Source organism: Saimiri boliviensis, chromosome 11, assembly GCF_048565385.1.
Source record: "Saimiri boliviensis isolate mSaiBol1 chromosome 11, mSaiBol1.pri, whole genome shotgun sequence".
Lineage (NCBI taxonomy): Eukaryota > Metazoa > Chordata > Mammalia > Primates > Cebidae > Saimiri > Saimiri boliviensis.
This window is the reverse complement of record NC_133459.1, coordinates 38,366,708-38,393,350: the sequence shown is the minus strand read 5'-3', so window position 1 is coordinate 38,393,350 and position 26,643 is coordinate 38,366,708. Positions and strand designations below refer to the sequence as shown.

Below are 26,643 nucleotides of genomic sequence, written 5' to 3'. Positions count from 1 at the left end.
GCGGCGGTGGCGGCGCCCCCGAGGAGGGGCCGGGGCGGGGCCGGGGCGGGGCCCGACTTCCAGACTGGGAGCCCAAGCCGCGGGGCCGAGACCAGGCAGCCTGCGTTCGCCATGAAACGACCCAAGGAGCCGAGCGACTCGGACGGCGAGTCCGACGGACCCGTCGACGTGGGCCAAGAGGGCGAGCTGAGGTAAGGGCGGGGATGCAGGGACTGAGCTCGCAGTGGGAGGGCGAGCGGCGTGGGGAGCAGGCCGACGGGCTCGCCGTGCAGGCTGGCCAGCCCCTGCAGCACCTCCCGGGCAGAGGCAGGTGAGCGCAGGGGCCGCAGGTGTCGGCGTGCGGGATGTGCGGGCCGTGCCGTTACACGCACGAGTGCCTGGATCCTGCGCGCTCTTGGTCGTGCAGGGCTGGGGATGCTGGAGGTAGAGGTCAGCTTGGGGGTCTGATGGCCAGTGGGCGATCATCTGTTGTTGAAGTGGCCTAGGGGAGGCCATTGGCAAGGGGTTTTCCCTGGAGATCCTGGAAAACTCTCATAGACGGATGGTACCCCAGCCCCTGTCTGGAATCTGCTGACGATGTAGAGTAAACATTCTTTCCCAGTTTTACCCTAGTTTGGATGCAGTTTTCATGTAGTCCACAAAATACCTCAAAAAGAAGACAATTTGTCCTCTTTTGAGCAAATTGGACCTTGGATTTAGGGTCTTAGTATTGAAGAAAATAAGAGACTTCAAGGCCCTAGCCTCCAATTCCAGTGCTCCTCCTGTGGTGACCCCCTGCTGCCAGTGTCTTTCAGCTCCTGGTAGGTAGTCTGACCTGCTTCAAACCTGAACAAACTGCACTTGTGTAGTTCTGCTACCTCCCAGTTCTGTGAACTGCCTAAGCGTCAGTTTCCTCATCTGTTAAATGAGCATGAATAACAGAGCCAAATTCGTAGAAGTATTGGGAAAACCAAATGAGGTAAAGCATGTCAAGGGCTTAGCACAGCACATGCTTAGGCACACACCAGGTGATCCCCAGCATCCTGAAAGAGGTGCAGGGCTGACTGGGAGTCTGCAGACCTGGGTCCCAGCCCCAAATCTGTCACCAACTCACTACGTAGTCTATGGGCCACTGGTTTCCCTGCCAGAGTCTATTCTGAGTCTGTTTCTTCATCAGTGAAATAAAGACAGTAGTGGGAAAGAGAGAGATACTTTATTTCTCCTGGCTCAACCAGACCTGAGTCTCTAGAACAGAATTGGAGGGGAATTCCGTTAATTCTTTTTTTTTTTTTTTTTGAGACAAGGTCTCACTCTGTTGCCCATCATGCTGGAGCACAGTGTCATGATCATAGCTCATGTCAGCCTTGATCTCCTGGGCTTAAGTGATCCTCCTGCCTTGGCCTCCCAAAGCATTGAGATTACAGGCATAAGGCAATGTGCTGGCCCCAGTTGATTCTTAGGATGTTTTTGAGGACATTTAGTAATTTTCATGCTCTTCTGTTTTCTGAGATCCAGGGATCCTGCCTCAGTCACAAAACTGGGGAAAATGCCATAACAGATATTCCTCTTGCATCCTGTACATTTCATTTTAGGGTGTATAATACAATTTGCTATGCAACATATTAGCCTTTCTTAATTGTTTGGCAGAAACTGCTATTTAGAGAAGCAGTTCTCTTAGCCTGTGCCTGTTGAGGGCCAGCAAAGGGCACAGTATCATGTGGTGGTGGTGGAGTGTGGTCTCAAATTCAATGGCAGTGGGTCTTCATAGATCAGGGGCACAAAATTAATGCCAGAGAACTCAGCGGATCAGAGCTGGCTTCTGTCCTCCATGAGTCTGCAGCCCAGTCAGTGACCTGCCGGGTCATGCAAACACCATGGACAGGATGGAAAAGAGACAGACTGTGGGCTGTGAGGGCACCTGAGCAAGGAGAGGTCACTCTCAACGAAAGATGTCAAGGAGGGCGTCTTGAAGATGGCATCTGGACAACAGCTCACAGGGAGGCATAAAGGATCAGTGGGCGGTTTTTTCCTATACCTACAGCATTTCCTATATGTACAGAGCCCATTTTTAGACACTGTTCTCAGAGGAGCAGACCCCTCTGAAGAGAGAAAGCAGTTGGACATCTGGCGGAGGCTGACTTATAGACGCCCCTTTGTAGCACTCACCAAAGGGCCCTCCCCCGAGAAGACATCAATGCTTCAATTCAGGGAGCACTGAACGCTGCCTGCTGTGGCCCAGACCCCGGGCTGGGCATAGGGGGTGTATCCCAGATGTATCCTGCTTAGCCTCTGCCCTCAGGGAACTCTCAGGGAAGAAGAGTTCATATACAAAGAAAGCAGATAAATACTGACAAGGGCCACAGAATGGAGGCAGCCAGCCTCTCAGGGGCAGGGGCAGGGCGCAAATACCCCACATTCAGAGACATAAGAATAAAGAGCAGGATGTGTTCCGCCATCACTGCGGGCATCTGCCTGGTGGCAGTCCTGCCACATCTGTGAAGTTCACCCACAGAGCTCTCATCTGAACCTGGCCCCTTGACACATGATGAGTCCAAACTGAGAGTACCACCTCTCCCCTCCCTCTGCAAACATCTAATGAGCACCTGCAACATGTCAGACACTGGATCAGGGTCCCGTTTCTGCACAATATAAGGCGGTGGCCTTGGAATCAGATAGATCTGAGTTTGAATCTTACCACTATTAACCTTGGCTGGTGACTGTACCCCTTACTGAAGCTCAGTTTTCTCCCTTACATTAGCATTCCTGCCTCACAGGATAAGGTTTGATGAAGTAATGTACATAAAGTTACGAGCTCCCTGCTGTGGCACAAGGTAACTTCCAATCAATGTTGCTGTCAAAGCAGTCACCATTTAGTTGGAGAGGCAACATATTTATGAGACAGCAAGGTCTAATGAAAAGACCAGAAATCTGAAGACTAGACTTACTGGAGTGATTCTTAACTCCAGTGTCTCTGTCACTCCACCTGTAAAATGATTATTTTTCCTAAATGTGAAATGGCCCAAATAATACTTCACTCACGGGGCTATTGCGTAATAAATTAGACACATGGATGTGGAAGTGCAGTATAGAACGAAAAGTACTGGCTCCGAGATCTACATGATGGGATGATGAATATATGGGAGGCACTGGCAGCAGCCTCAGATTAAAAGCCACTAGACCTGGCCGTATTTCTGGGTTTTCCTCCAATTTGCTGTGTGCCTGAGAAAGATCCCTTCCCCTCGAGTTTCCTCGTTTTACAAATGGACTCAGTTCTCTCTGAGATCCCTTCATCTGGGACGTTGTGATTCTGCATTTGGCTGGCACAAAATGATTAGGGTCATCTACAAGGGTTCCATGGGATAGTTCCCAGGGGAAGTCAGCACTGAGGGTGGTCAGGACCACCTGGAAAGCTGCACCCTATAAGAGATGGCCCCAGAATTCTGGCCAGGAGCCACTAGAGGCCTATGGAGCCGATCTTGATGGTCAACATATCTGCTCTGGGTCCATGAAAATCTGTGTCATTTTCAGATTCTCAGACGAGAAGCTCCCACACCTCCTCCCACTGTCAGGGCCAGATAGCAGGCTGGAGGGGAGCTCTGGCTGGGCTCTTGGGAACTTTAAAAATAAGGAGACTGGAGGGCCATTCAGACAGACAGGAAGTGGGAATTAGAAGTGAAACAATGCTGAAGCGGAGCCAGAAGATGCGGATTCCCTGCTGGCTTTGCTCCTTAGCGGCTGGATAGGCTGGGCAAGCTGCTTTAGCTCCCTGAGGCTCAGCATCTTCATCTGTAAAATGGGCTTTTGTAAGGCTCAAAGGAGGGAAAGTCACATAATGTTTCCAAGAAAACTGTAACAGGGGGTTTGCCTCTGAGATATGGGGAGAGGAGAAGGGAGAAATAATACAACAGGGACAAACTGAACAAGAGACTGGAAAGGATGGCAACACTGCCTTGCCCTCAAATGGGTGCGTCAGCCTCCAACAGATGGTCCCAGTGGAGGGATCAGGCTGAGAGGCAGTGACGTGCACAAGGCTAACCCAACACCCAAAGAGGCGCTTTATCAAGCTGGTGGGAACAAAGGCCATGTTTCTTAGTGTGTCTTGGCTCTTGGGGCTTGTCCCCAGTGAACCAGTGTTGCTTTGTAAACAAGCTGCCCACAGATCTCAGGATCTGGCCATCTGAGCCCTGGACATAGCTTGCTAGGCCCTCCCTCCCAGGAGCTATTACAGGCCTCTTACCAGGTCTGCTTGTCCAGATGTTTGGGTGGGGGATATCCTTTTCCAGATGTGTCTGGACAAAGCCAGGGACGTAACAGTAGGATTTGACAAATGCTGTCTGGTCCCTTCTGCAACCCTTCTCTCTTTGAGCAGTTGATGAAAATGATCCAAATTCAAATGCCAAAAGGGTAGTCACATAGGCTGGGACCCTTCTGGTAAGTCATATATGCCCCCATTCCACAAATGCCTAGGACATAGATGTTATGGTGCTTACCTCTCTGTTCCCCAGTGATGCCAAAGACAGGGGTGAGAAAAGGAAGCTCTACCATGAGTTCTGCCATATTCCAAGTCCTTGCTGAGTATTGAAGCTGCAATAGTGAATGTAACAGACATGGCTTATGGCCTCATGGAGCTTATGGATTTGTTGGAGAGAAAGACATCAAATAACCATATAAATAAAAAACAACAAACTGGCATAAAGACTGTGAAAGTAGGGTGCTAGGAGAATATTGAGCATGGGACACTAGTGGGAGGAGGAATGTCAGAAAAGGCTCCCTAGGGAGGTGCCATCTGAGTTGAGATCTGAAGGACTGTAGAACTTACTGGGCAAAGAGACTAAGGCTTGGGGTGATGGGTGAACCAGAGATGGTGGACCTAGGCTAGGGGACAGTACATGCAACTGCAGGAAGGAGTTAGTGCATTTGCAGGCTGAAGCATACAGAGGAAGAGAGTTGAGTCTAGTGGGGTTGACAGGGGCCAGTTGGACCACCCGAAGGATGATGGCCTTGATCTTAAAAAAACAATGGGGCCAGGTGCAGTGGCTCACACCTGTAATCCTAACACTTTGGGAAGCCGAGGCAGGTGGATCACCTGAGGTCAGGAATTCGAGACCAGCCTGACCAACACGGTGAAACCCCGTCTCTACTAAAAATACAAAAAGTAGCCAGACATGGTGGTGGGGACCTGTAATCCCAGCTATGTCGGAGGCTGAGGCAGGAGAATCACTTGAACCTGGTGGTGGAGATTGCAGTGAGCCGAGATCGCACCAGTGCACTCCAGCCTGGACAACAGAGCGAGACTGCATCTCAAAGTAAACAAACAAAAATTGAGGAGCCACTGAGGAGTTTTAAGTGAGTGATAAGATCAGATTTAAATGACCACTCTGCCTGCAGCGTGGAGACAGGCTTGCAGAGAGTAAAACAGGGTGCAAAATGACCCAACAAGAGGTGCTTGCAGTCATCCAGATGAAAGCCGATAGAGGCGCAGCATTGAGAGAAGTGGCAGAGAGGAAGAGGACAGATGTGAGATGTATTTTAGACATAGTGTGGGCGGGTTTAGATGAGGTAGGGGTGAGGAGGAGGTGGGATCCCGGGGCAGCAGGAGCGGGTGTGGGTGAAGGCCAGCTTGCAGGTTCCTGTTCAGATGTGTGGCCTTGTGTCTTCCGAAATGGCAGGGGAGTCACCTTGTTTGTTGTTTATTGGTGCAGTCTGGAGCTGAACTGAGGAAGGGCTGAGTGCACCAGCACCCACCAGGCCTGAATAGAGCCTTAGAAGTGTTGGCCAAATGAATGATGCCTCAGTGGACCCAGCGAATCCTCACCTTCTAAGAGCTTCTGGAGCAGAAAACCTTAAGCAGGGTTAGCAGCTGGGCTGGAGATTATTTTGGTCAGAGTCGGGGCAGGAAAAGCCCCGGGGCTAAGCCTCTTCTCTGTAATGGGAGCTCCTGGGGTGTGAGCAAACATCCATCATTCAACCAATGCTGCAGAGGGAAGGCCCAGAGTGGGAGGAGAGGCCGAGGTTGGGGGGACCAGGCCTTCTGGGAGGCCAGGGCAGTGTACCAGAGCATCCTAGAGGGGCCTGTGACCCAGATGCCGCCTCCCCCTCGCCCCCGGCCGCACTGCGTGGGAGGAGGCGGCAGCTGCAGGCTGGGCGGAGGGCGGGCGGCCGGCGCGCCCGGCCCGTGGGAAGCGGCGGCATCTGCTCTTTCCACGCTAGTTCCCAGCGGCTCCCTCTGAAACCCTACCCTCCCGGCCCGTCCCCGCCGCCGCCGGCCAGTGCCCTCACCCGCCCCGCCCCCGGGGATCGGGTTGCAGGAGCCTGGGCTGCCGCGCTGCGGAGCGCGGTTCCCCGACGGCCGCCGCGAGGGGCCAGGGGCGAGGCCGAGCAGGTCCCGACCAAAGGCCCACAGTGGGCCCAGAGTGCGTGAGAGGACTTGGCCCGGGCTGAAATGAGCAGGAGAAAAGGGGGAGAGCTTGCTCCTCCTCCCAGGCCCGCCCTGCGGCTCCCGGTCCGAGGTCCGCCCGGGCCAAGGAGACGGTCCCTCAGCCCTGAAAAATCAGCTTTTCTCTTCCTTTCCAGCCAGATGGCCAGGCCGCTGTCCACCCCCAGCCCTTCGCAGATGCAAGCCAGGAAGAAACGCAGAGGGGTGAGTGTCCGTCTCATCTCAGCTTCTGAGTTGCCCAACAAAATGAATCCCCTGCCGTCTGGCAGGGAGAACCCTGGGCAGAAACTTCACTCTAAGCCAACTGCCTGGGTTCAAATCCCGGCTCTGCCAGTAGTTATCAGGGTGATTCCGGGCAAGCCTCTTAACCTCTCTGGGCCTGATTTCCTCCTCTGCGTAACTGGAATAATGACAGGGCCCACCTCAAAGGGCTGCTTTGCAGGTTAAGTGCATTAATGTAACGCTCTGAACAACAGCAGACACACAATAGGCCGTTATGATTGTTGTTCCAGCCTGCCCACCATCCTATCTTCTGTCTCCTCTCTGAGTCCAGAACTTTCATCCCCTCCCAGTGTGCTGGGGTGGGGGAGGGGACAGCAGAAGGATCCCCGCTTGCTGCTGCTGTGTGTCTGTTGTGTCCAGCCCCACTTTCCTCCCAGCATACAGCTGTGCTTCTGCACTGGGAGCCCAGACATCTGGGGTCTGGCAGAGAGCAGCCTGACACTCACTGTAAGCCCTTAGGCCAACCACTTCTTTCCAGCCCTTACTTTCTTTATCTGTAAAATGGAGTCATATCTGTCCTGTTCCCGGTGTTCTGCTACCAGTATTGTGAGGGGGGAATGAGAGTGTGTGAATGGAAGGGTTCTGCAGCTAGAGAGAGCAACATCTTAGCTGGGTGTGGTGGCTCATGCCTGTAATCCCGGCACTTTGAGAGGCTGAGGTGGGTGGATCACCTGAGGTCAGGAGTTTGAGACCAGCTTGACTCGTCTCTACTAAAAATACAAAAAGATAAAATTAGCATGGTGATCACATGCCTATAATTCCAGCTACTCGGGAGGCTGAGGCAGGAGAATTGCTTGAATTCTGGAGGCGGAGGTTGCAGTGAGCCGGGATGGTGCCATTGCACTCCAGCCTGGGCAGTAAGAGCAAGACTCCGTCTCAAAAATAAAAAGAGAGAGAGAGAGAGAGAGAGAGAGAGCGCGAAAGCAACCCCTGAGACTCCTCAAACCACCTCATGACCTCGCAGTGACAGGGTCATCCTCCTGCTGGCCCAGCAGGGACCTCCATGGCCCGCTCCAGCACCATGGCTGGTGTCCTCATTCTGATTGGCTGTGCCCTGCTGTACCAGTGGTTAAACATCTTGAGTATCACCCCTATAGACCAAGACAGGAGATCTGAGTTGTGCTTCCACCTCTGCACTTTCTTGCTGTGTGACCTTAAGCAAATCACTGTCCTTCTATGAGCCTTGGTTTTCTCCACCATAAAGTAAGACTAGATTGATCTCCCTCACAAGAATACTGTGTGGGTAAATACGAGTTGATGTCTATCAAGGCACCTTGGAGACTGTGATGACGCACCTGTGAATAACTTCTTGTCGTGACTGTTTAGATCATAGAGAAACGACGTCGAGATCGCATCAATAGCAGCCTTTCTGAATTGCGACGCCTGGTCCCCACTGCCTTTGAGAAACAGGTATGTGACATTGCTGATTGTGCTAGAGGAAGTACTGTGTGGGCGGCAGATAAGGTTCGTTTCTCATGGCATCTCTTGTTGATTGGTAGAGGCTGTCTGAGATGCTGTGATCATTGACCAATATCTGCCACTGGCAGGGTATAAAGAATGGAAATTTACACTCAGGTGGCTTTATGTCCATCATTCCATTGAACTGACTCCTCCAAATGATCCTGAAGGGTAGGGATTATTATGCCTATAGCACAGGTAAGGAAACTGAAGCACAGAGAGGTGAAGTAACTTATCCCAGATCACACAGCCATTAAATAGCAGAGCACAGGAGTGTGTGATTCTCAAACCACCAACCCTCTGCACTATGGACATTTCCAGAGTGATTTGAAAGTGGAACGGGCTGCTCAGGGAGTGAGCACTCTGCCATCCATCAAGCATGTTAGGGTGGGGAACTACGTGAGGAATCAGACAGTGGACTCGGCACGGAGATTCTCACCCTGTACACCAAGGCATAGGTCACAGATCCTCTGCCTTCCCTTATGCTGGTGAGAAAGAGTCAGTCATTCCACAGATGTTCACTAAAACCACCACAGGACCAGCCATGAACTAGACCTAATATCTGCCCTCAAGGGACTCCCATGGAGCATCTGATCTTCAGACTTCACCTGGGAAGCTTAGGAAGCATTTGCTGCGAGGGAAAAGAGGAAGAGCAAGTGCTCTGGGGATAAGACGGTGAGCTAGATCTTAGGCACACTGAGTCTGAAGTTGGATTCCCAGAAGAGCTGGTTTAGGAGGCATTCTGAGGACGGTGGTTAAAACCATGGAGGTGACAAACCTCTGTGCCGGGAGCAGCAGAGTGCCGAGTGACACAGAAGAGACACTACTGTGTTAAGAGACAAGCAGAGCAGCCAGGTGCAGTGGCTCACACCTGTAATTCCAGCACTTTGGGAGGCCAAGGCAGGCAGATCACAAGGTCAGGAGTTTGAGACTAGCCTGGCAAACATGGTGAAATCCTGTGTCTACCAAAAATGCAAAAAAATTAGCTGGATGTAGTGGCAGGCACCCGTAATCCCAGCTACTCAGGAGGCTGAGGCAGGAGAATCACTGAACCCAGAAGTCAGAGGTTGCAGTGAGCCAAGATCAGGCCACTGCACCCTAGCCTGGGTGGCAGAGCAAGACTCCATCTCAAAAACAAAGAGAGAGAGAAAGAGAGAGAGACAGAGAGAGAGAGAGAGAGAGAGAGAGAGAGAGAGAGCCAGAGCAAGAGGCATGGTGAAAGCAGAGCCCAGAAACAGTGGTATTGTGCAAGTCAAGGGAGGATTGGTTTCAGGAAAGATGGCCGGCAGCCATACAGAGTTCAGGTGCTCTGGGAGGAGAACTGAAGAGAATGTTCTAGATTTGGAGAAGCTGGCCAAAGCAGAAGCCCAGTTGCAGGCAGCAGTGGAGTGGAAGGAAGGTGAGAAAATCAAGACACTGCACAGCGACACGGTCAGCTGGAGACTCCACCCTTCTATCCTCTGTACCTGCAGGGCTCTTCCAAGCTAGAGAAAGCTGAGGTCTTGCAGATGACGGTGGATCACCTGAAAATGCTCCATGCCACTGGCGGGACAGGTACCCATGCTCTTCTCTTTCAGGAGTCATTCATACCACCAATATTTTGAGGCTGGGCCCTGGGGTTACACTGGTGAGCAAAGTCCACTCTCAGGAGCTCAGTCAATACAGGGAATATTTGCAAAGCTTCGCTCCCTCCTTTCAGCATCTCCCTCTGCACTCTCAGTGTCTCCATTTGTCCCAACCTTTTCCTCAATTCAACTCCTTCCAGTCTTAGACCTGGGAGGCACTTTCTTCTGTAACAGACTGTTGCTATGGGTCCTGCTCTTCCCCAACGCAGGGCCTCATTAAGGATTCGCCTGAATGAACTAATTCTCCCTGGGATCCCAATCTGACCCCCTTGAACCCAGGGAGGAGCCTTGTATCCTACCCAGTGGTCTGGCCTTCTGGGCTGTCGTGGGGTCTTTGGCAGGGCTGGGGTGACATAGCATGTTCCCTGCAGGTCTCAGGATTGTAGGACACAAATGTAACTCATTTTGTTATTTTAAGCCCGTCAGTTACAATAAAGCAATGGAATGGTGGCTTTAAAGACACTTCCAGACAGATAGAAACTCTGTCTACTTAAAGCTTCTCTGTGCATTTGATGATTTCAAAATTGGGAAACCCTGAAATCTCCACAGGCCTTGGCCACAAAGACCAAAGTTCCAGAGACCCAACTCTCCTCCAGAAGAGGACAGTAGCATTTTAAGTGGCCTGTTCTGGTGCTTCCGAAGCCTCAGTATATAGCATTGTCACCTCGGGGCAGGCAGAATCAGGAGTCATCCCCCAGAAATTCTGAGGCAGCAAGTCTAGACTGAAGTTTAGGAGTTTGCAAGTTTAACAAGCCACCCAATTATTCTGATGCAGGTGGTCCATTTGGGAACTTCTGCCAAAGAAATGCATTGCTAAGAGTGGAGACTTCCATCTCTAATGAACCAATGGGGAAGATTCAAATTACATTTATGGTTATCCAATTAAAACAAAAGTAGTGACTAACATGTGGGCAGCATTTGACAGTTTCCAAATGTTTTCACTTGTGTTGTTTCACTTGATTCTCACAAGAACCTGCAAGATGGGGGTTAGTGTTATCACCATTTTCTGACTGTGAACTAACGGGATGACGGAACTGTGGTTCACGGTATAGTCTTTGGATCTGAATCGGGCTCTACTGGATACTAGCTTTATGACCTTAGGCAAATGATTTAATCTCTCCCTTCCTCAGTTTCTTCATCTCTAAAATGGGAATGAGAGGTTTTTGTGAGGATTAAATTAGATAACTTGATTAAATGCTTAGCAAGAATTCAGTAAATGTTAGAAAAGAACAGCAAAGGCTGGGTGCAGTGGCTCACCCCTGTAATTCCAGCACTTTGGGAGGCTGAGGCAGGGGGATCACCTGAAGTCAGGAGTTCGAGACCAACCTGGCTAACATGGTGAAACCCGAACTCTACTAAAAATACAAAAACTAGCCGGGCATGGTGGCAGATGCCCGTAATCCCAGCTACTTGGGAGGCTGAGGCAGGAGAATCACTTGAACCCGGGAGGCGGAAGTTGTAGTGAGCCAAGATCATGCCACTGCATTCTAGACTGGGTGACAGAGTGAGACTCCATCTCAAAAAAGAAGAGAAAAGAAAAGAGCAAACACAGAAAGGTGAAGGGATTTGCTTGCACTTATATGGCTAAGTGTATAGCAGAGTTGGGTCTCACCCACAAGTTGGCCTGGCTCCAAACATAGTCTCCAGCTCAGCTGTCCCTCTGTGGGGGCCATGAACCAAAAACCAGGTATTTGCTGCCGTAGTCATGAAGCCAGTGCTAGCTGAGGTTGTTCTGTCTGTCTTTGCCCAGAATGTGGTCAAGAGAAGAACAAGTATGGAGAGGCAGTGAGCATGTGATTACCTGTGTAGGAAGTTCACCTGGTTATCCATCAAGGAGAGGGTGCCAGCTGGGCGCAGTGGCTCATGCCTGTAATCCCAGAACTTTGAGAGGCCAAGACGGGTGGATCACAAGGTCAAGAGATTGAGACCATCCTGGCCAATATGGTGAAACCCTGTCTCTACTGAAAACACAAAAATTAGCTGGGCATGGTGGTATGCACCTGTAGTCCCAGCTATTCAGGAGGCTGAGGCAGGATAATTGCTTGAACCCGGGACACAGAAGTTGCAGTGAGCCGAGATGGTGCCACTGCACTCCAGCCTGGGCAACAGAACGAGACTCCATCTCAAAAAAAAAAAAAAAAAAAAAAAAAAAAAAAAACGGCCAGGCACAGTGGCTCACGCCTATAATCCCGGCACTTTGGTAGTCTGAAGCGGGCGGATCACCTGAGGTCAGGAGTTTGAGACCAGCCTGACCAACATGGAGAAACCCTGTCTCGACGAAAAACAAAAATTAGCCGGGTGTGGTGGTGCATGCCTGTAATCCCAGCTACTTGGGAGGCTGAGGCAGGAGAATCACTTGAACCTAAGAGCCAGAAGTTGGGGTGAGCCGAGATTGTGCCATTGCACTTCAACCTGGGCCATAAGAACGAAACTCCATCTCAAAAAGAAGAAAAAAAGAGAGACAGAGAGAGAGAGATGGTCCCTGGCCTGATGACAGCTGCTGAGGATCACAGTGGGGTCTTGCTTTCAAGATTGCCTTTTTAGCCAAGGGACCAACTCAGTTGCCAACAGGGGCCAAGGCAGTAATATAAGTGATAGCTAACTGTTTTTTATTCAGCATGTTCTGTGCACTTTTTTTTTTTTTTTTTTTTTTGAGAGTGAGTTTCGCTCTTGTTACCCAGGCTGGAGTGCAATGGCGCGATCTCGGCTCACCGCAACCTCCGCCTCCTGGGTTCAGGCAATTCTCCTGCCTCAGCCTCCCGAGTAGCTGGGATTACAGACACACGCCACCATGCCCAGCTAATTTTTTGTATCTTTAGTAGAGACGGGGTTTCACCATGTTGACCAGGATGGTCTCGGTCTCTTGACCTCGTGATCCACCCGCCTCAGCCTCCCAAAGTGCTGGGATTACAGGCTTGAGCCACCGCGCCCGGCTTTTTTTTTTTTTTTTTTTTTTGAGATGGAGTCTCGCTCTGTAGCCCAGGCTAGAGTGCAGTGGCGCGATCTCAGCTTACTGCAGCCTCCACCTCCCAGGTCCTGGCTTAAGCAATTCTCCTACCTCAGCCTCCCAAGTAGCTGGGATTATAGGCATGAGCCACCGTGCCCAGCTGATTTTTGTGTCTTTTTCAGTAGAGACCAGGTTTCACCATGTTGGCCAGTCTGGTCTTGAACTCCACCTGCCTTGGCCTCCCAAAGTGCTGGGACTGTGGCGTGAGCCACCGTGCCCAGCCTCTGTGCACTATTTTAATTTCACCCTCACAACTCCATACAGCAGGCACTGCTAGATCCTTATTTGACAGCTAAGGAAATTGAGGCACAGAGAGATAAAAAGACTTGTTCACAATCAGGCAACTAGTTAAGTAGCAGAGCCAGGATTTGAACCCAGCTCCACTGGCCTCTGACAACCTCACACTTCACTGCTACACTACGCCACCTTCTCAAGGGGCCTCCCCACTCTGATGGCTGCCACCTCCCTTCCTGGGCATCTGCCCCTCTCAGCAGGTAGGGTTGTTCTATACCTTCAAGTGCACAACTTTCCATATCTGTCAAGTGTCTGCTTAAATTAGGTTATCTTGGCCACAAAGTTTTTTCTTTACATTAATCATGAATTGTGATGAAAGCAATATTTTACATTTTACAATGCATCGTAGTTTAGTGAATTCATTTGATCATTATAACCCACCACCCTCCATACCAGGCAGAGATTTTTGTTCTCACTCTGCAGATGCAGAGATGGGCTCAGAGAGGCAAAGTGACATGGCCAGGGCTGCCTAGGGAGTGAGTGAAGGAGGCAGGTCCAGAACTCAGTCAGACCCAGGCTCCATGCTTCTCCCACACCTGCCATGACCTTCATCATGCCTCTCTTTGCAGGATTCTTTGATGCCCGAGCCCTGGCAGTTGACTTCCGGAGCATTGGTTTTCGGGAGTGCCTCACTGAGGTCATCAGGTACCTGGGGGTCCTGGAAGGGCCCAGCAGCCGTGCCGACCCTGTCCGGATTCGCCTTCTCTCCCACCTCAACAGCTACGCCGCTGAGATGGAGCCTTCACCCACACCCACTGGCCCCCTGGCCTTCCCTGCCTGGCCCTGGTCTTTCTTCCATAGCTGCCCGGGGCTGCCAACCCTGAGCAACCACCTCGCCCTCCTGGGAAGAGTGCCCAGTCCTGTCCTCCCTGGTGCCTCCTCTCCTGCTTACCCCATCCCAGCCCTCCGAACCGCTCCTATTCGCAGGGCCACGGGCATCATCCTGCCAGCCCGGAGGAATTTGCTGCCCAGTCGAGGGGCATCTTCCACCCGGAGGGCCCGCCCCCTAGAGAGGCCAGCGGCCCCTGTGCCCGTGGCCCCCAGCAGCAGGGCTGCCAGAAGCAGCCACATCGCTCCCCTCCTGCGGTCTTCCTCCCCCATACCCTCTGGTCCTGCAGGGTCGGCTGCCTATGTGGCTGTTCCCACCCCCAACTCATCCTCCCCAGGGCCAGCTGGGAGGCCAGCGGGAGCCATGCTGTACCACTCCTGGGTCTCTGAAATCACTGAAGTCGGGGCTTTCTGAGCTGCCCACCTCACCACCCCCCCCCAGGAATGAGGAAGGTTCTTTTACCAGGGGCTCAAAAAAAGGTACGGCCTTTTCTGCTTTGCTTCCTGGACTGGCTCATATGTGAAGGCACCTTCTCCAGTCACGAGGCCCTCTCCTCGTCCAGCCCATCTCCTCCTCACTGCTATCCCAGCTTATCCACCCAGCTCTGGAGCTGTTCTGGTCTCAGAAGTTTGGTTCCATTTCTCACCTGCACAGATGAGTCCTGGGAGAGTCCCTCAGAGCTGCGACCAGACCCCGTCTCCTGCCCAGCACAGAGCAGCGGCAGGCATGAACCTCGGGCCTGGGTAAAACCTTTAACCAGGGCCCAAGGCAGGCTGTTCCTTGGAGGGGTCAGACCCCAGTCAGGAGCAATGACTGGCTGCAGCCTTCCCAGGCCAGGAGGCTGGAACATAGTGTCTGCCTCGCTTCCTGGAGAGAGTGACTGAGCAAGAGCCACAGAGAGGTCTCGGAACCCTGTCTGCCCCTGCCCACCTGTCTTTGGTCCACACCATCACATTGAACCACAGGACAGACCCTTTCTCCACTACAACCAAGGCCTGCAGACTGGGGGCCCAGCAGAGCCTGCTCCCACCCTCCTCCCAGCAGCAGACACCCACCCTCACACTGACTAACAGGTCCCTGCGCACAGCTGGCCCAATAAACCCGCCTGGGAGGTTTCTAGGCAGCAGCCAAACTCTGTGACAGGGTGTCCTCACACCAGGCCTTGGACAGCTCTCCCAGACAGGAGCCAGGGTTGAGCAATGGAGAGAGCCCAGCCCCCCCGGCGTCCTGCAGTCGCCATCCTCCAGGCGCGCGGTCCCTCCCCACTGGGTCCACAGTGCAGAGGGGCCACGGCCCCATGTGATGGCGCCCAGAGAGGAACCTCTTGGGATTCAGCACCAGACGTCTGTGCTGCCTGGTTTGCATCCGGCTCACAGAGCCCAGACTGCTGGAACAGCCAAGGGCTGTCAGGCTGGACAAAAATAGCTCCAAGGAGGGGCAAGAGAAAGGATGATTCGAGGCAGCTCAGCCCTTCAAGGTCATGCAGTGGGTTGAGGGCCTGAGATTCTGTTCACCAGGACTCCACAGAGCTGGCTCTGCTCAGAGGCCATTTCATCCCGCAGCTCCACCCCAGGCCTCTTTCTCTAACCGAGGAAACACATGGTCCAGCGATCGTTCCCAGCAGAACAGCGGAGGAGGTTGGACTAACACCCAGTGAGACCAGTGTTGCCATACCAGTGGGTAAAATGCAGAAACTCTTGTGTACTCATTGGTAAATATCTACTCCCCCCGAGTGACTCCAAGTACCCCTCCACTGCCTGGCACTTCCCCCAGGACTCCTACGATCTGGTTAATACCTGGCAGAGCCAAGGGTATGGAGTCCCAGAGGCAGCAATTCACTGGTTCTCATTCCACACTGGTTAAGATACTTCAGCCATCACCCCTGGGAAGATTCTCCCACCTCCTCCCTTTGATGGAACCACCCTCCCCAGAGGCTGCATTGAGGAGACTCCATGGACTGAAAAGTAGAGTTTACAGAAACCCTGGGGAAAAGAGCCCTTTCAAAGAAGTTGGTAAGAGGGAGGCGATCATCTGAGTGACCCAGAAAGCTCTTTTCAAAAGACAGATTCCTTAAGGAGAGAGAGAGAGGAAAGCACCTCTTTCGTTTTTAGTGTGAGCTGCTTCCATCAGACTGCTGTCCTCCTGGACCCATCTGAGATGTGTGGCAGTGAGGAGGGGGCGTCATTTTAGAGAGTGGGTCATTGGCAGGGAGTGCACCTGAGGGAGGCAGAGGGGAGACTGAGGTAGAAGGAAGACAGGACTCACACATGCTCCCAGGAGTGGGGACAGGGACACAGGAGGGGACAGAAGGCAAAGGCCAGTTTCCCCTTTATCATGAAGGGGTCCACTCGGGACAGGAACAAGGACAATTCCTCCTCCCCCTCCTCCTCCTCCTCTTCCTCTCCTGCTGCTCCCAGGATACCAGGTCAGTGATGCAGTCTTGCAATTTGGCAACTTCCCAGCCTGAGAATCCCTAGTGGGGCTGTGGGAAACACATTTCCATGTTGCAAGCGTGCAACTCCAAAGAATCTGTGATGCCATTGCAATGAGGTGGGCATTACCCAGCGCTTCCGGCATCTTGGTTGAACTTGCTTTCGTTGTCCCTGGGATACTGTGGAAGGAAAGGTGACTGTGATCAGATTCCATGATCAAGGACTTGCATCTTCTGTTTCTATTCCCACGCTTTCCTGAGGTCTCCAACTCCTACCCCGTTGTAGGGGTTGTTGCAGACATACAATAAAGATTTTTTTTTTTTTTAGTGCTTCTGGAAACTTCCAGCAGATTCTACATCTAAACTATCTCTGGAGTCCGTCCACTTCTGTCTGCACCCACAGCCACCCTGGCCTAGTCACCTCACCTCCAGATCACTGCCCTGGCCTCAGAAAGCTCTTCCCTCTTGCTGTGTCAATCAGTTCTCAGCAGCACCAGAGAGCACTTGAAAGTGCAGGTCACACCGTGTCTCTGGTTTGAAAACCTCCTTCTGTTGCCCTATTATTCTAAAGGTTTTCCTCTCTTGGTCCCAATCTCACTTCCAGCCTCATTGCTTACCAGTCCCAGACTTGCTCCCTAAGCACTCTGCCACCTGGCCTTCTATCATTTCCTCCACATTCCAACCTCATTGTCACCTCCAGCACTTTGCATATGCTGTTCCTTTTGCCAAGTATGCTCTTCCCCTTCCCTGTGTATGGCTGAGTTCTTCAGATCCTCAGGCCGTAGCTTCAAAGTTGCCTCCTCAGCAAGGCCTGCCTTGACTACTGGACTTGAGGAGTTCATCTATCACAAGGCCCGTCTTGTTTCCCCTTCATGGGGAATTTGCCACTGCATATCCATTTGTGTATTGACTTGTGGGTTGACTGTCCCTCCCACTCCAGTGTAAGCCCATGAGGCCAGCGGCCATGCCTGATTTGCTCTCCACTCTGTACTCAGCATCGAGCCCAGGGCCTGGCCCATAGTTAGCATTCAATAAATACTTGTTGAAGAAGTGAACTGAGAAGGTGAGAAATCTTCTGGACTCATGCGGTCGATGGTCTGGGCCCCTCTAGGGGTGAACCCCCTGCTGGATGACTTTGCAGGGAGACTGCAGAGCAGAGTGAGAGCCAGGGCCACGGGACTGGAAGGTCTGGCAAGTGGCCTGGAGGCCCCAGCCAAAGGCAAGTGCAAGTGTCCACTCTGAGTGCACACTGACAGCTGGGAGCAGGCAGGCTGTCCTGCCAGCAGGCATTGTTCTCCACCCTTGGCTTGGCTCTCTGATGGATTCAGCTCCCAACAGATCCAGCAAACACAGAGGTCTGCTCCGTGCCAGCCAGGCATAGTGGGGCCAGAGCTGGGAAAGACATAGGCACTCTGAGTAGGGGGCAAACCCTCCACTGAGATGATAGTTTGGTGAGATGAGTAAGGAGGTTTGTTGGGAGGGCTGAGGGGTGCAGAGTTTGGGTGTGTGGCCCTGCCTAGGGTGTCAAGGGGAAAGCCTTCCAGGAGGAGGAGGAAGGACGTATTCTACATGCAAAGACCTGGAGACTTCATCAAGCAGAGCTGTAGAAGTTGGCTCTGAGTTGAGCATGGGCCCTCAGTAACAGGGTGAGAGGCGGACTAGCCTGGACACTGAAGCCAGACTTTTTATTAATGATTTGTAGTCTTGAGCAAGTTACTGAACCTCCCTTATCCTCAACTTTCTCATCAATTTAGTAGGGAAGATGCAGTAATGGCTACTGTTGATTGAGTGATAGCTGTGTACCAGACACCATACCCAATGCTTTTCTTGGAATGTCCCATTTTACAGATGAAGAAACTGAGCTAAGACATCATCTCCTAAGGTTAGGTGATAACTGAATGAGATAACACACGTACAGCCCTCAATAGAGTGCCTGGGTTATATGAACCGCTCCATCAATCTTAGCCATTAGTGTCACTGATGAGAGGAGGCTGGATCCAAACTGTGAAAGGCAGGGAGCGTCAAGGAGAGTCCGGGCATCAGCCTATAGGCAATGAGAGCCCTGGAAGATTTTGCCAAGTGAATGCCAAGGTGGGACCTTGTTTAAGAAACTTGGCCTGGCGCAGTGGCTCACATCTGTAGATCAAAGGCTCAGAAATGTTCACTGTTATTAATGGGATCAGCTGGTCCAGGCATGGTGGTTCACACCTGTCATCACAGCACTCTGGGAGGCCAAGGCAGGTGGATCACCTGAGGTCAGGAGCTTGAGACCAGCCTGGTCAACATAGTGAAACCCAGTCTGTACTAAAAATACAAAATTAGATGGGTGCGGTTGTGCATGCCTGTAATCCCAGCTGAGAGGCTGAGACAGGAGCATCACTTGAACCTAGGAGGCAGATATTGCAGTGAGACGAGATTGCACCACTGCACTCCAGCCTGGGCGACAGGTAAGACTCCATCTCAGAAAAAAAAAAAAAAAGAAACTTGCACTTGGGGTGGTGTGGGGTGACTGGGAAGGAGGAGTGTTTAGACTCAGCTCCACCTATTCATTGGCAACACTTAGATGCTGTTTAAAAATGTCTATGCTCAGGCCTCAAAGAGTATGATTTACCTTGTCTGGGGTGGGGCCCAGGCACCTCGTCAGGAGATAGGAAGAAGGGTTGGGATTTCTTTCCAAACTGAGGTAGATTGGGCTTCAGTAAGTGACTGGACACCAGCCTGCAGACCTAGAAAAGGCTAATGCTTTTTGAAGAGCAAAGCAGGAATCAATTTCCACAAGGACCTCTCTGTCCCCTCACCCCTCTCCTAGTACCTGGCTCATAGTAGGTGACTAAGAAGCATTTGGTGTGCTGAAGGCCTTAGGAACTTGTAATTTATTTACACTGAATATTTATGACTTTGTGGAAAACTCAAGACATTAGCCTCCTTCCCTCCTTCTTGGGGAGAGAGGGTAGAAAAAATCAGGTCTGAATATCAGCTGATTCCACTATTTTATTTTGTTTGAGATGGAGTCTTGCTCTGTCACCCAGGCTGGAGTTCAGTGACACGATCTCAGCTCACTGCAACCTCTGCCTCCTGGGTTCAAGCAATTCTCCTGCCTCCGCCTCCTGAGTAGCTGAGATTACAGGCATGCACCACCGTGCCCAGCTAATTTTTGTATTTTTAGTAGAGTCGGGGCTTCACCATGTTGATCAGGCTGGTCTCAAACTCCTGACCTCATGATCCTCCCACCTCTGCCTCCCAAAGTGCTGGGATTACTGTGGTCGTGCCTCTACCAGGCTCTCTTGCCCTTCCTGCTGGCTTGAACTTGTGGACACCTAGCTTTGGCCTGGGAGGCACAACAGTGCCCTCAGTGGCGTGAGCCACCGCGCCTGGCCCAGCTGATCCCATTAATAACAGTAACCATTTGTGAGCCTTTGATCTACACTGTCTGATATAATTCTCACATCGCTCTGTGAGGACTACCACTATCATCTCCATTTTACAGAAGAGGAAACATACTCAATTTGTTAGTGAAAGTGCTCAAAGTTCACAACACTAATAAATATTCCAGCCACAATTAAGACAGGCCTGTCTGATTCAGTCTTAGCCAATACAGGACACTGCTTCCTTCCCAGGCTTCCCCATGGGATGCAATCCCGGTGATGTTCCACAGGCCTGGTGGCTGGACTGCCGTGTTAACCTGGAGAGCCTTTGATTCTCTTCTCCCCTGTGCTGAATAAGGGTAAGGCTCAGCCTCTATAACAAAGAGGACTGGCAATCACTCTGTGGATGAAAGAAGATGGAAGTTTATTTTGTACCTGCCTGGTGAACCATAGTGTTTTATTTTTAGTTTTGGTTTTATTTATTTACTTATTTTTGAGATAGAATCTCGCTTTGTTGCCCATGCTGGAGTACAGTGGCTGGATCCTGGTTCACTGCAGCCTCGACCTCCCAGGCCCACATGATCCCCCAGCCCCCCAAGTAGCTAGGACCACAGGTTTGTACCACCACACCTGGCTACTTTTTCAATTTTTGTAGAGACAAGGTCTCCCCATGTTGCCCAGACTGGTCTTAAACTCCTGGACTCAAATGATGTTCCCACCTTGGCCTCCCAAAGTGAGGGGATTACAGGCGTGAGCCACCACACCCAGCCTTGACTACAGTCCTAAAGACCCAGAAGGAGCACATCTCCCTCCAGGCACATTTCACTGGTGAGAACTTAGTTGACCGCATCCAACTGCAAAGGAGGCTGGAAATGCATTTGAGCCTGTTCTTTGAAGTACACATGAATGGATATTAGCAGATCATCTCCCTCCCCTCACCCTTACCTCATGCCTCAAAGAGTGAGAGAAATGAGGGAATCAAGGACATCAGAAGCTACTCACTGGTGTGTGTGTGTGTGTGTGTGTGTGTGTGTGTGTGTGTGTGTGTTTTGATCTAGAGGTCAGTTTACTTTGAGCCTGAGGAACCAGGTATAGAGGTACCACCTGCCACTCTGATCCCACAGGGCTGGGTTGGATGTCTCTCAATGGAGCAGTGTCTAAAGGGCTCACCTCCCCAGAGAACTCCCCCAGAAAACCTAGTGTAGGGCAAGGAGGTTTGTTGCTCTAGGATGGCTAAGGACTGCAAGCTGCCGGGTGATCAGCATCACCTGGAGGGACTGAATGCCACGTGGCATCCTGAGGGACTCCTGTCACCATCCTGGCTCTGGCCTGGGCAGGAGGTACTGGCCAGTGCACACACCTTCCCTGCCCTGATGACTGTCACTGATTTCTTCTCCCCTCTGCCCAAGACACGATGAGCCCTGGAGCTCTGGTGCAAGGCCGGGACCTGAGAGGGCTGTGGCTTTGATTTGTGAAAGTTGAATCTCTCATGGATTAGGCTGCTGAGAAGCCCTTGTTAATTACTTGGTAGTGGCAGGTGAAAACAGGGCAGGTGTTGGATCTCCAAAGATAAGACACCAGGATCTCTGGACTCTTCTTTTTGCTTCATGTGGGAATGAAGGAAACAAGGCTGTTGTTCAGCCGCTGAAGCTCAGAAAGCTGGCTGACTGACCGACGCTGCCCTCAGCCCAACGGTCATTTCAAACCTAGGCTTTTGCTCAGGGCTTTGAGCAAAATCTGTGTTCCACTGCTCTGCTCCAGGAAGTCCAAGATAGTCGCCCCCCACCATGTTCTGGGCACCCCAGATATTCCGTTAGAGCTTTTGAAAACTAATGTACGAGCCAGGTGCACTGGCTCATGCCTGTGATCTCAGCACTTTGGGAGGCCGAGGTGGGCAGATCGCTTTCAGTCAGGAGTTTAAGACTAGCTTGGCCAACATGGTAAAGCCCTATTATCTACTAAAAATACAAAAAATTAGCCAGATGTGGTGGCGAGCACCTGTGATCCCAGCTACTCAGAAGGCTGAAGCAGGAGAATCTCTTGAACTCAGGGGACAGAGGTTGCAGTGAGCCAAGATCACACCACTGCACTCCAGCCTGGGCAACAAGAGCAAAACTTCAGAAAAAAAAAAGAAAAAGAAAAGAAAACTAATGAACCATCCATTGCCTAAAACTCCAGCAAACCTGAAAGGACCCAGTCGACAAGAAGAAAAAATACTAATACCTCATATCGTACAGCAACATAACATTTCAAAGTGCTTTCACAGGTGTTAGCTCATATATACCTGCCAACAGTTCAGCTGAGGGAGCCAGGGCAGGAATTATTATCTCCATTATGCAGATAAGGAAACTGAATCTTATTTCAAGTAAAACCATCTGCCCTAGATCAGAAAAATAGTAAGCGAGCCAGGCGTGGTGGCTCACACCTGTAATCCTAGCACTGTGGGAGGCCCAGGTGGGAGGATCACTTGAGCTCAGGAGTTCAAGACCAGGCTGGACAACATAGTGAGACCTCAGGCTCATGCCTGTAAACCTAGTACTTTGGGAGGCCAAGGTGGGTGGATCATGAAGTCAAGAGTTCGAGACCATCCTGGTCAACATGATGAAACCCCATCTCTACTAAAAATACAAAAATTAGCCAGGCATGGTGGTGCATACCTATAATCCCAGCTACTCAGGAGGCTGAGGCAGGAGAATCACTTGAACCTGGGAGATGGAGGTTGCAGTAAGCCAAGATAGGGCCGCTGTACTCCAGCCTGGTGACAGGGCGAGAATCCATCTCAAAAAAAAAAGAAAGAAACAAAGAAAAAGAAATATGTTACCCAACAATTTCCGCATACTCACCTTAGGCAGGCACTGTACCAAGGGCTTAGCATGCAGAGTCTGGGCTTATCTGCACAACCCCATGATTTAGATTTCAGTTCGATTATTATCTCCAGTTTACAGATGAGGAAACAGAGGCTCAAAAAGATTAACTAGCTTGTTCAAGGAGACACAGCTATTTTGAGGCAGAGCTCTGAGCTGTCAAGTTCTACAGCCTATGAATGGTATATCTTCTGTGTCCACTCGTTCCAAACAATCGAGAGAGGGTATCCAGGCCTCACAACAGCTCCTGGCTTATATCACGAGGCTTTGGCATTTGACTCATCGGTATCAACTCACCAACCCTTCGGGACACAGAGACCAGCTCTGTCTGCCTTCATCCAGCAACATTAATGAGGCAGTACGTCTGTGCCAGGTTCTCTTGTAGGTGCTGGATATGGCAGTGAACAAAATGGAACCCCAGATGCATGGAGCTGGCATTCCTGTTTGGGGAGACAGATGAGAAACCGCCAGGCAAATATATATGTGTCATGTTTGATGGTAAAGGGAGATAAGGGGACAGAGAGTGATGGGGAGAGGTGACATTCTATAAGATGGACAGCGTGGACGGAAACTACAGGGAGGGAAGGGGCCATGAGACTCTGAGGGGAGGGAGTCCAGGCCGGGAGCAGCGAGGGCCACCCCAGAGGCCAGTGGAGCTGCAGTATAGTCGGCCGGAGACGGTCTGCCAGGGGGCAGGGGAGTGGGTCACGGGTTATGAGAAGGGTTTAGATTTTCTCTGAGGCAGGCAGGAGGGCGTTGGAGGGTCCAGAGCAGAGGAGATTCATGACCTGCATTCCCTGTGAGGAGAGGCCTGGGGCCCCAGTGGGAAGAGCATACTGGGACAGGGTGGAGGCAGGCAGGCCATTAGACCCCTCAATCCCAGTGACCTCCTTCCCACCCCCTCAATTGCCCCTCACAGAACCCACCAGCACTCAAAGCCAGTCCTTTCAGGAATCCTGATTCCAAACACCCCATTCTCCAGTCACCATTTCCCTTCCTTCCTCTCCCTCTGCTCAGCATCCTTGTGGCAGAAACTCTGCCCCTTCAAGGAGGTCTTCAAACCACTGACTCCACCACCCGCTTACCAGCCTTTCCTGGTTCCACACCCCTCCCTCCCTAGTTAGTGGTCCATCGACCCTCGTCTCTGTCATCACGCCTTGAAAGCAGCCTCTCTTCTTTAACCACCTCTCCCTCCATTGCCATCACCAGGTGTGAGACAGACTTCAGAGTGGCTCTCTGCCCTGCCACCTCATGTCCATGCCTCGTATGGTCCGCGTCCCTTGCATGTGGACAGAACCCATGACTTGCTTCTAAGCAATAGAATATAGCAAATGTGGCTGGGCGTTGTGGCTCACACCTGTAATCCCAACACTTTAGGAGGCCAAGGCAGGCAGATCATAAAGTCAGGAGTTCAAGATCAGCCTGACCAACATGGTGAAACCCTGTCTTTATGAAAAATACAAAAATTATCTGGGCTTGGAGACGCACGCACCTGTAATCCCAGCTACTCAGGAGGCTGAGGCAGGAGAATTACTTGAACCCAAGTGGCAGAGGTTGCAGTGAGCTGAGATTGCACCACTGCACTCCAGCCTGGGCGACAGAGTGAAACTCCATCTCAAAAAAAAAAAAAAAAAAAAAAGGCCGGGTGCGGTGGCTCAAGCCTGTAATCCCAGCACTTTGGAAGGCCGAGGCAGGTGGATCACAAGGTCAAGAGATCAAGACCATCCTGGTCAACATGGCGAAACCCCGTCTCTACTAAAAATACAAAAAAATTAGCTGGGCATGGTGGCGCGTGCCTGTAATCCCAGCTACTCAGGAGGCTGAGGCAGGAGAATTGCCTGAACCCAGGAGGCGGAGGTTGCGGTGAGCCGAGATCGCACCATTGCACTCCAGCCTGGGTAACAAGAGCGAAACTCCGTCTCAATAAAAAAGGAAAAAAGAATATGGCAAATGTGAGGGATGTCACTCACGTGAGCAAGCTGCATCATGTGGCACAGATAAGAGGACACCGCTCCCATGACTGCCTTACCTTATGTAAGACGGACTTAGCCGGCTGGAGACAGAGATGCCCCTGCTGGGTGGATGCAGTAATCAACCACAATGGGGATCCAAGCCAGGGCCCAGTCATATGACACAAGGAAATGAATTCTACCAACAACCTGAGTAAGTTACTCAACCTGAATAAGTGGCTTTTCTCCAGGAGGAGCCTCCAAGTGAGCCTGACCAACACCCTGAGTGTAGCCTTATGCAATACTGAGCCAAGGACCCAACTAAGCCAAGCCATACTCTTAAGCCACAGAAGCTGTAAGATAATCAATCAATGGGCATCATTGAAATGCCCATTGTTGAAAGCACTAAGATTACAGCCAGTGTCACACAGCAATCAATAACTAATACACCAGGCAAAACTTGACTCCTGCTCTGCACCTGCTAGAAAAGAGTCATTCAATCGCAGTGACTTGATTTGACTTGATTCACGATGTGAATGAGTGCGGGAACCCACTCCACTTCTGGACCCGGCTGGCTCTCCTGGTTTCCATGGCGACTCTGTGATTACTTGGACCCTCTCCTCACAGCCCCCACCCCCGGCTTCCCACATTATTCTCCAAAAAATGGTTCTGTTTCATTCCTCATGTTGAATATGAAGGGTTCTGGTAATCTCAAGGATGGTATTATTTTTTAAAATCTGTGTTATTGAGGTGTAATTTACGTACAACGAAATTCGCCAATATTAAATGTACAATTTGATGAGTCATGCCAGTTTAAACACTCAGGCAGTCACCTCATAATTGTGATATGGAGCATTTCCATCACCCAGAAATTTCCGTAAACCCCTTTGCAGCCAATCACCTTCTCCAGTCTCAAGCATTCGTCTGGTTTCCGTCACCATGGTTGTTTATTTGTTTGTTTGTTTTTGAGACAGAGTCTTGCTCTGTCACCCAGGCTGGAGTGCAGTGGCACAATCTTGGCTCACTGCAACTTCTGCCTCCTGGACTCAAGCCATTCTCCTGCCTCAGCCTCCCCAGTGGCTGGGGATTACAGGCGCACACCACCACGCCCTGCTAATTTTTGTGTTTTTAGTAGAGACAGGGTTTCACCATGTTGGCTGGTCTTGAACTCTTGACCTCATGATCCACTTGCCTTGGCCTCCCAAAGTGCTGGTGTGAGCCACCGGGTCCGGCCCACCATGGTTTTGTCTATGTATAAATGGAATCAGACAGCAGGGAAACTTTTGAGTCAGGCTTCCTTCACTTAGCACAATGCTTTAGAAATTCATCAAGTTCTGTGAATGAGTTGCTCTTTCTTTTCATTGCTGTGTCGTATTCTATCGGATGGAGGGACCACAATTTGTTTATCCACTCACCTTTCGATGCACATTTGGGTTGATTCCTGAGGATGGTTTTCAATCACAGAAAAGACTGTTTGGAAATTCATTTCTGAAGTAAACAATTAGTTTCTATTTATTGGTTTTATTTATTTATTTATTTGAGACAGAGTCTCTGTCACCAGGCTGAAGTGCAGTGGTGCCACCTCTGCTCACTGCAACCTTCGCCTCCTGGCTATAAGCGATTCTCCTGCTTCAGCCTCCCAAGTAGCTGGGACTACAGGTGCAAGCCGCCACGCCCTGCTGATTTTTTGTATTTAGTAGAGATGGGGTTTCACCATGTTGGCCAGCATGGTCTCGATCCACTGACCTCGTGATCTGCCCACCTTGGCCTCCCAAAGTGCTGGGATTACAGGTGTGAGCCACCACACCCGGCCTTAGTTTCTATTTATTAAATTTACTAGTTCAAAATACTACTAGTTCTTTTTTAACTGTCAGATTCAACCTATTGGCCAGGTGTGGTGGCTCACACCTGTAATCCCAGCAATTTAAGCAGCCAAGGTAGGAGGATTGCCTGAGGTTAGGAATTGGAGACCAGTCTGGGAAACATATCAAGACCCCATGTCTACAAAAAATGAAAATTTAATAATAATAAAATATTTAAAATTATCAGTAAAATTCAGCTTACAAATTTTGTTTGAAAATCTAGATTTTAGCAAATGCTTCTAAGGAACTTTTTACAAGTTGA

At 51.0% G+C, this 26,643-nt stretch overlaps 1 protein-coding gene across 3 annotated transcripts; it reads left to right on the top strand.

Moving 5' to 3' along the window:
• Nucleotides 1-70: 70 nt before the first annotated feature.
• Nucleotides 71-17,396, top strand: HEYL (hes related family bHLH transcription factor with YRPW motif like). Of its 3 annotated transcripts, none has more exons than XM_003937022.4 (5): nt 71-191; nt 6,553-6,619; nt 8,024-8,107; nt 9,628-9,709; nt 13,651-17,396. In XM_003937022.4, exons 1-5 carry the CDS (start codon nt 112-114, stop codon nt 14,322-14,324), a joined length of 987 nt encoding a protein of 328 aa, XP_003937071.2. In that variant the 5' UTR covers nt 71-111; the 3' UTR covers nt 14,325-17,396. The 3 variants fall into 3 exon arrangements, with proteins under 3 accessions (XP_003937071.2, XP_010345862.2, XP_039330320.1); XM_010347560.3 differs by lacking the exon at nt 71-191 and adding an exon at nt 6,252-6,392; XM_039474386.2 differs by lacking the exon at nt 71-191 and having other exon boundaries at nt 6,252-6,619.
• The last annotated feature ends 9,247 nt before the right edge of the window (nt 17,397-26,643 follow it).

Excerpts from the sequence above, each read along its gene's own strand:
- HEYL (XM_039474386.2), top strand. The coding sequence starts at position 6,422 with ATGAGCAGGAGAAAAGGGGGAGAGCTTGCTCCTCCTCCCAGGCCCGCC. Across the intron at positions 6,620-8,023 it reads CCAGGAAGAAACGCAGAGGG|ATCATAGAGAAACGACGTCG; the intron begins GTGAGTGTCCGT and ends GTGACTGTTTAG. Across the intron at positions 9,710-13,650 it reads CCATGCCACTGGCGGGACAG|GATTCTTTGATGCCCGAGCC; the intron begins GTACCCATGCTC and ends CTCTCTTTGCAG.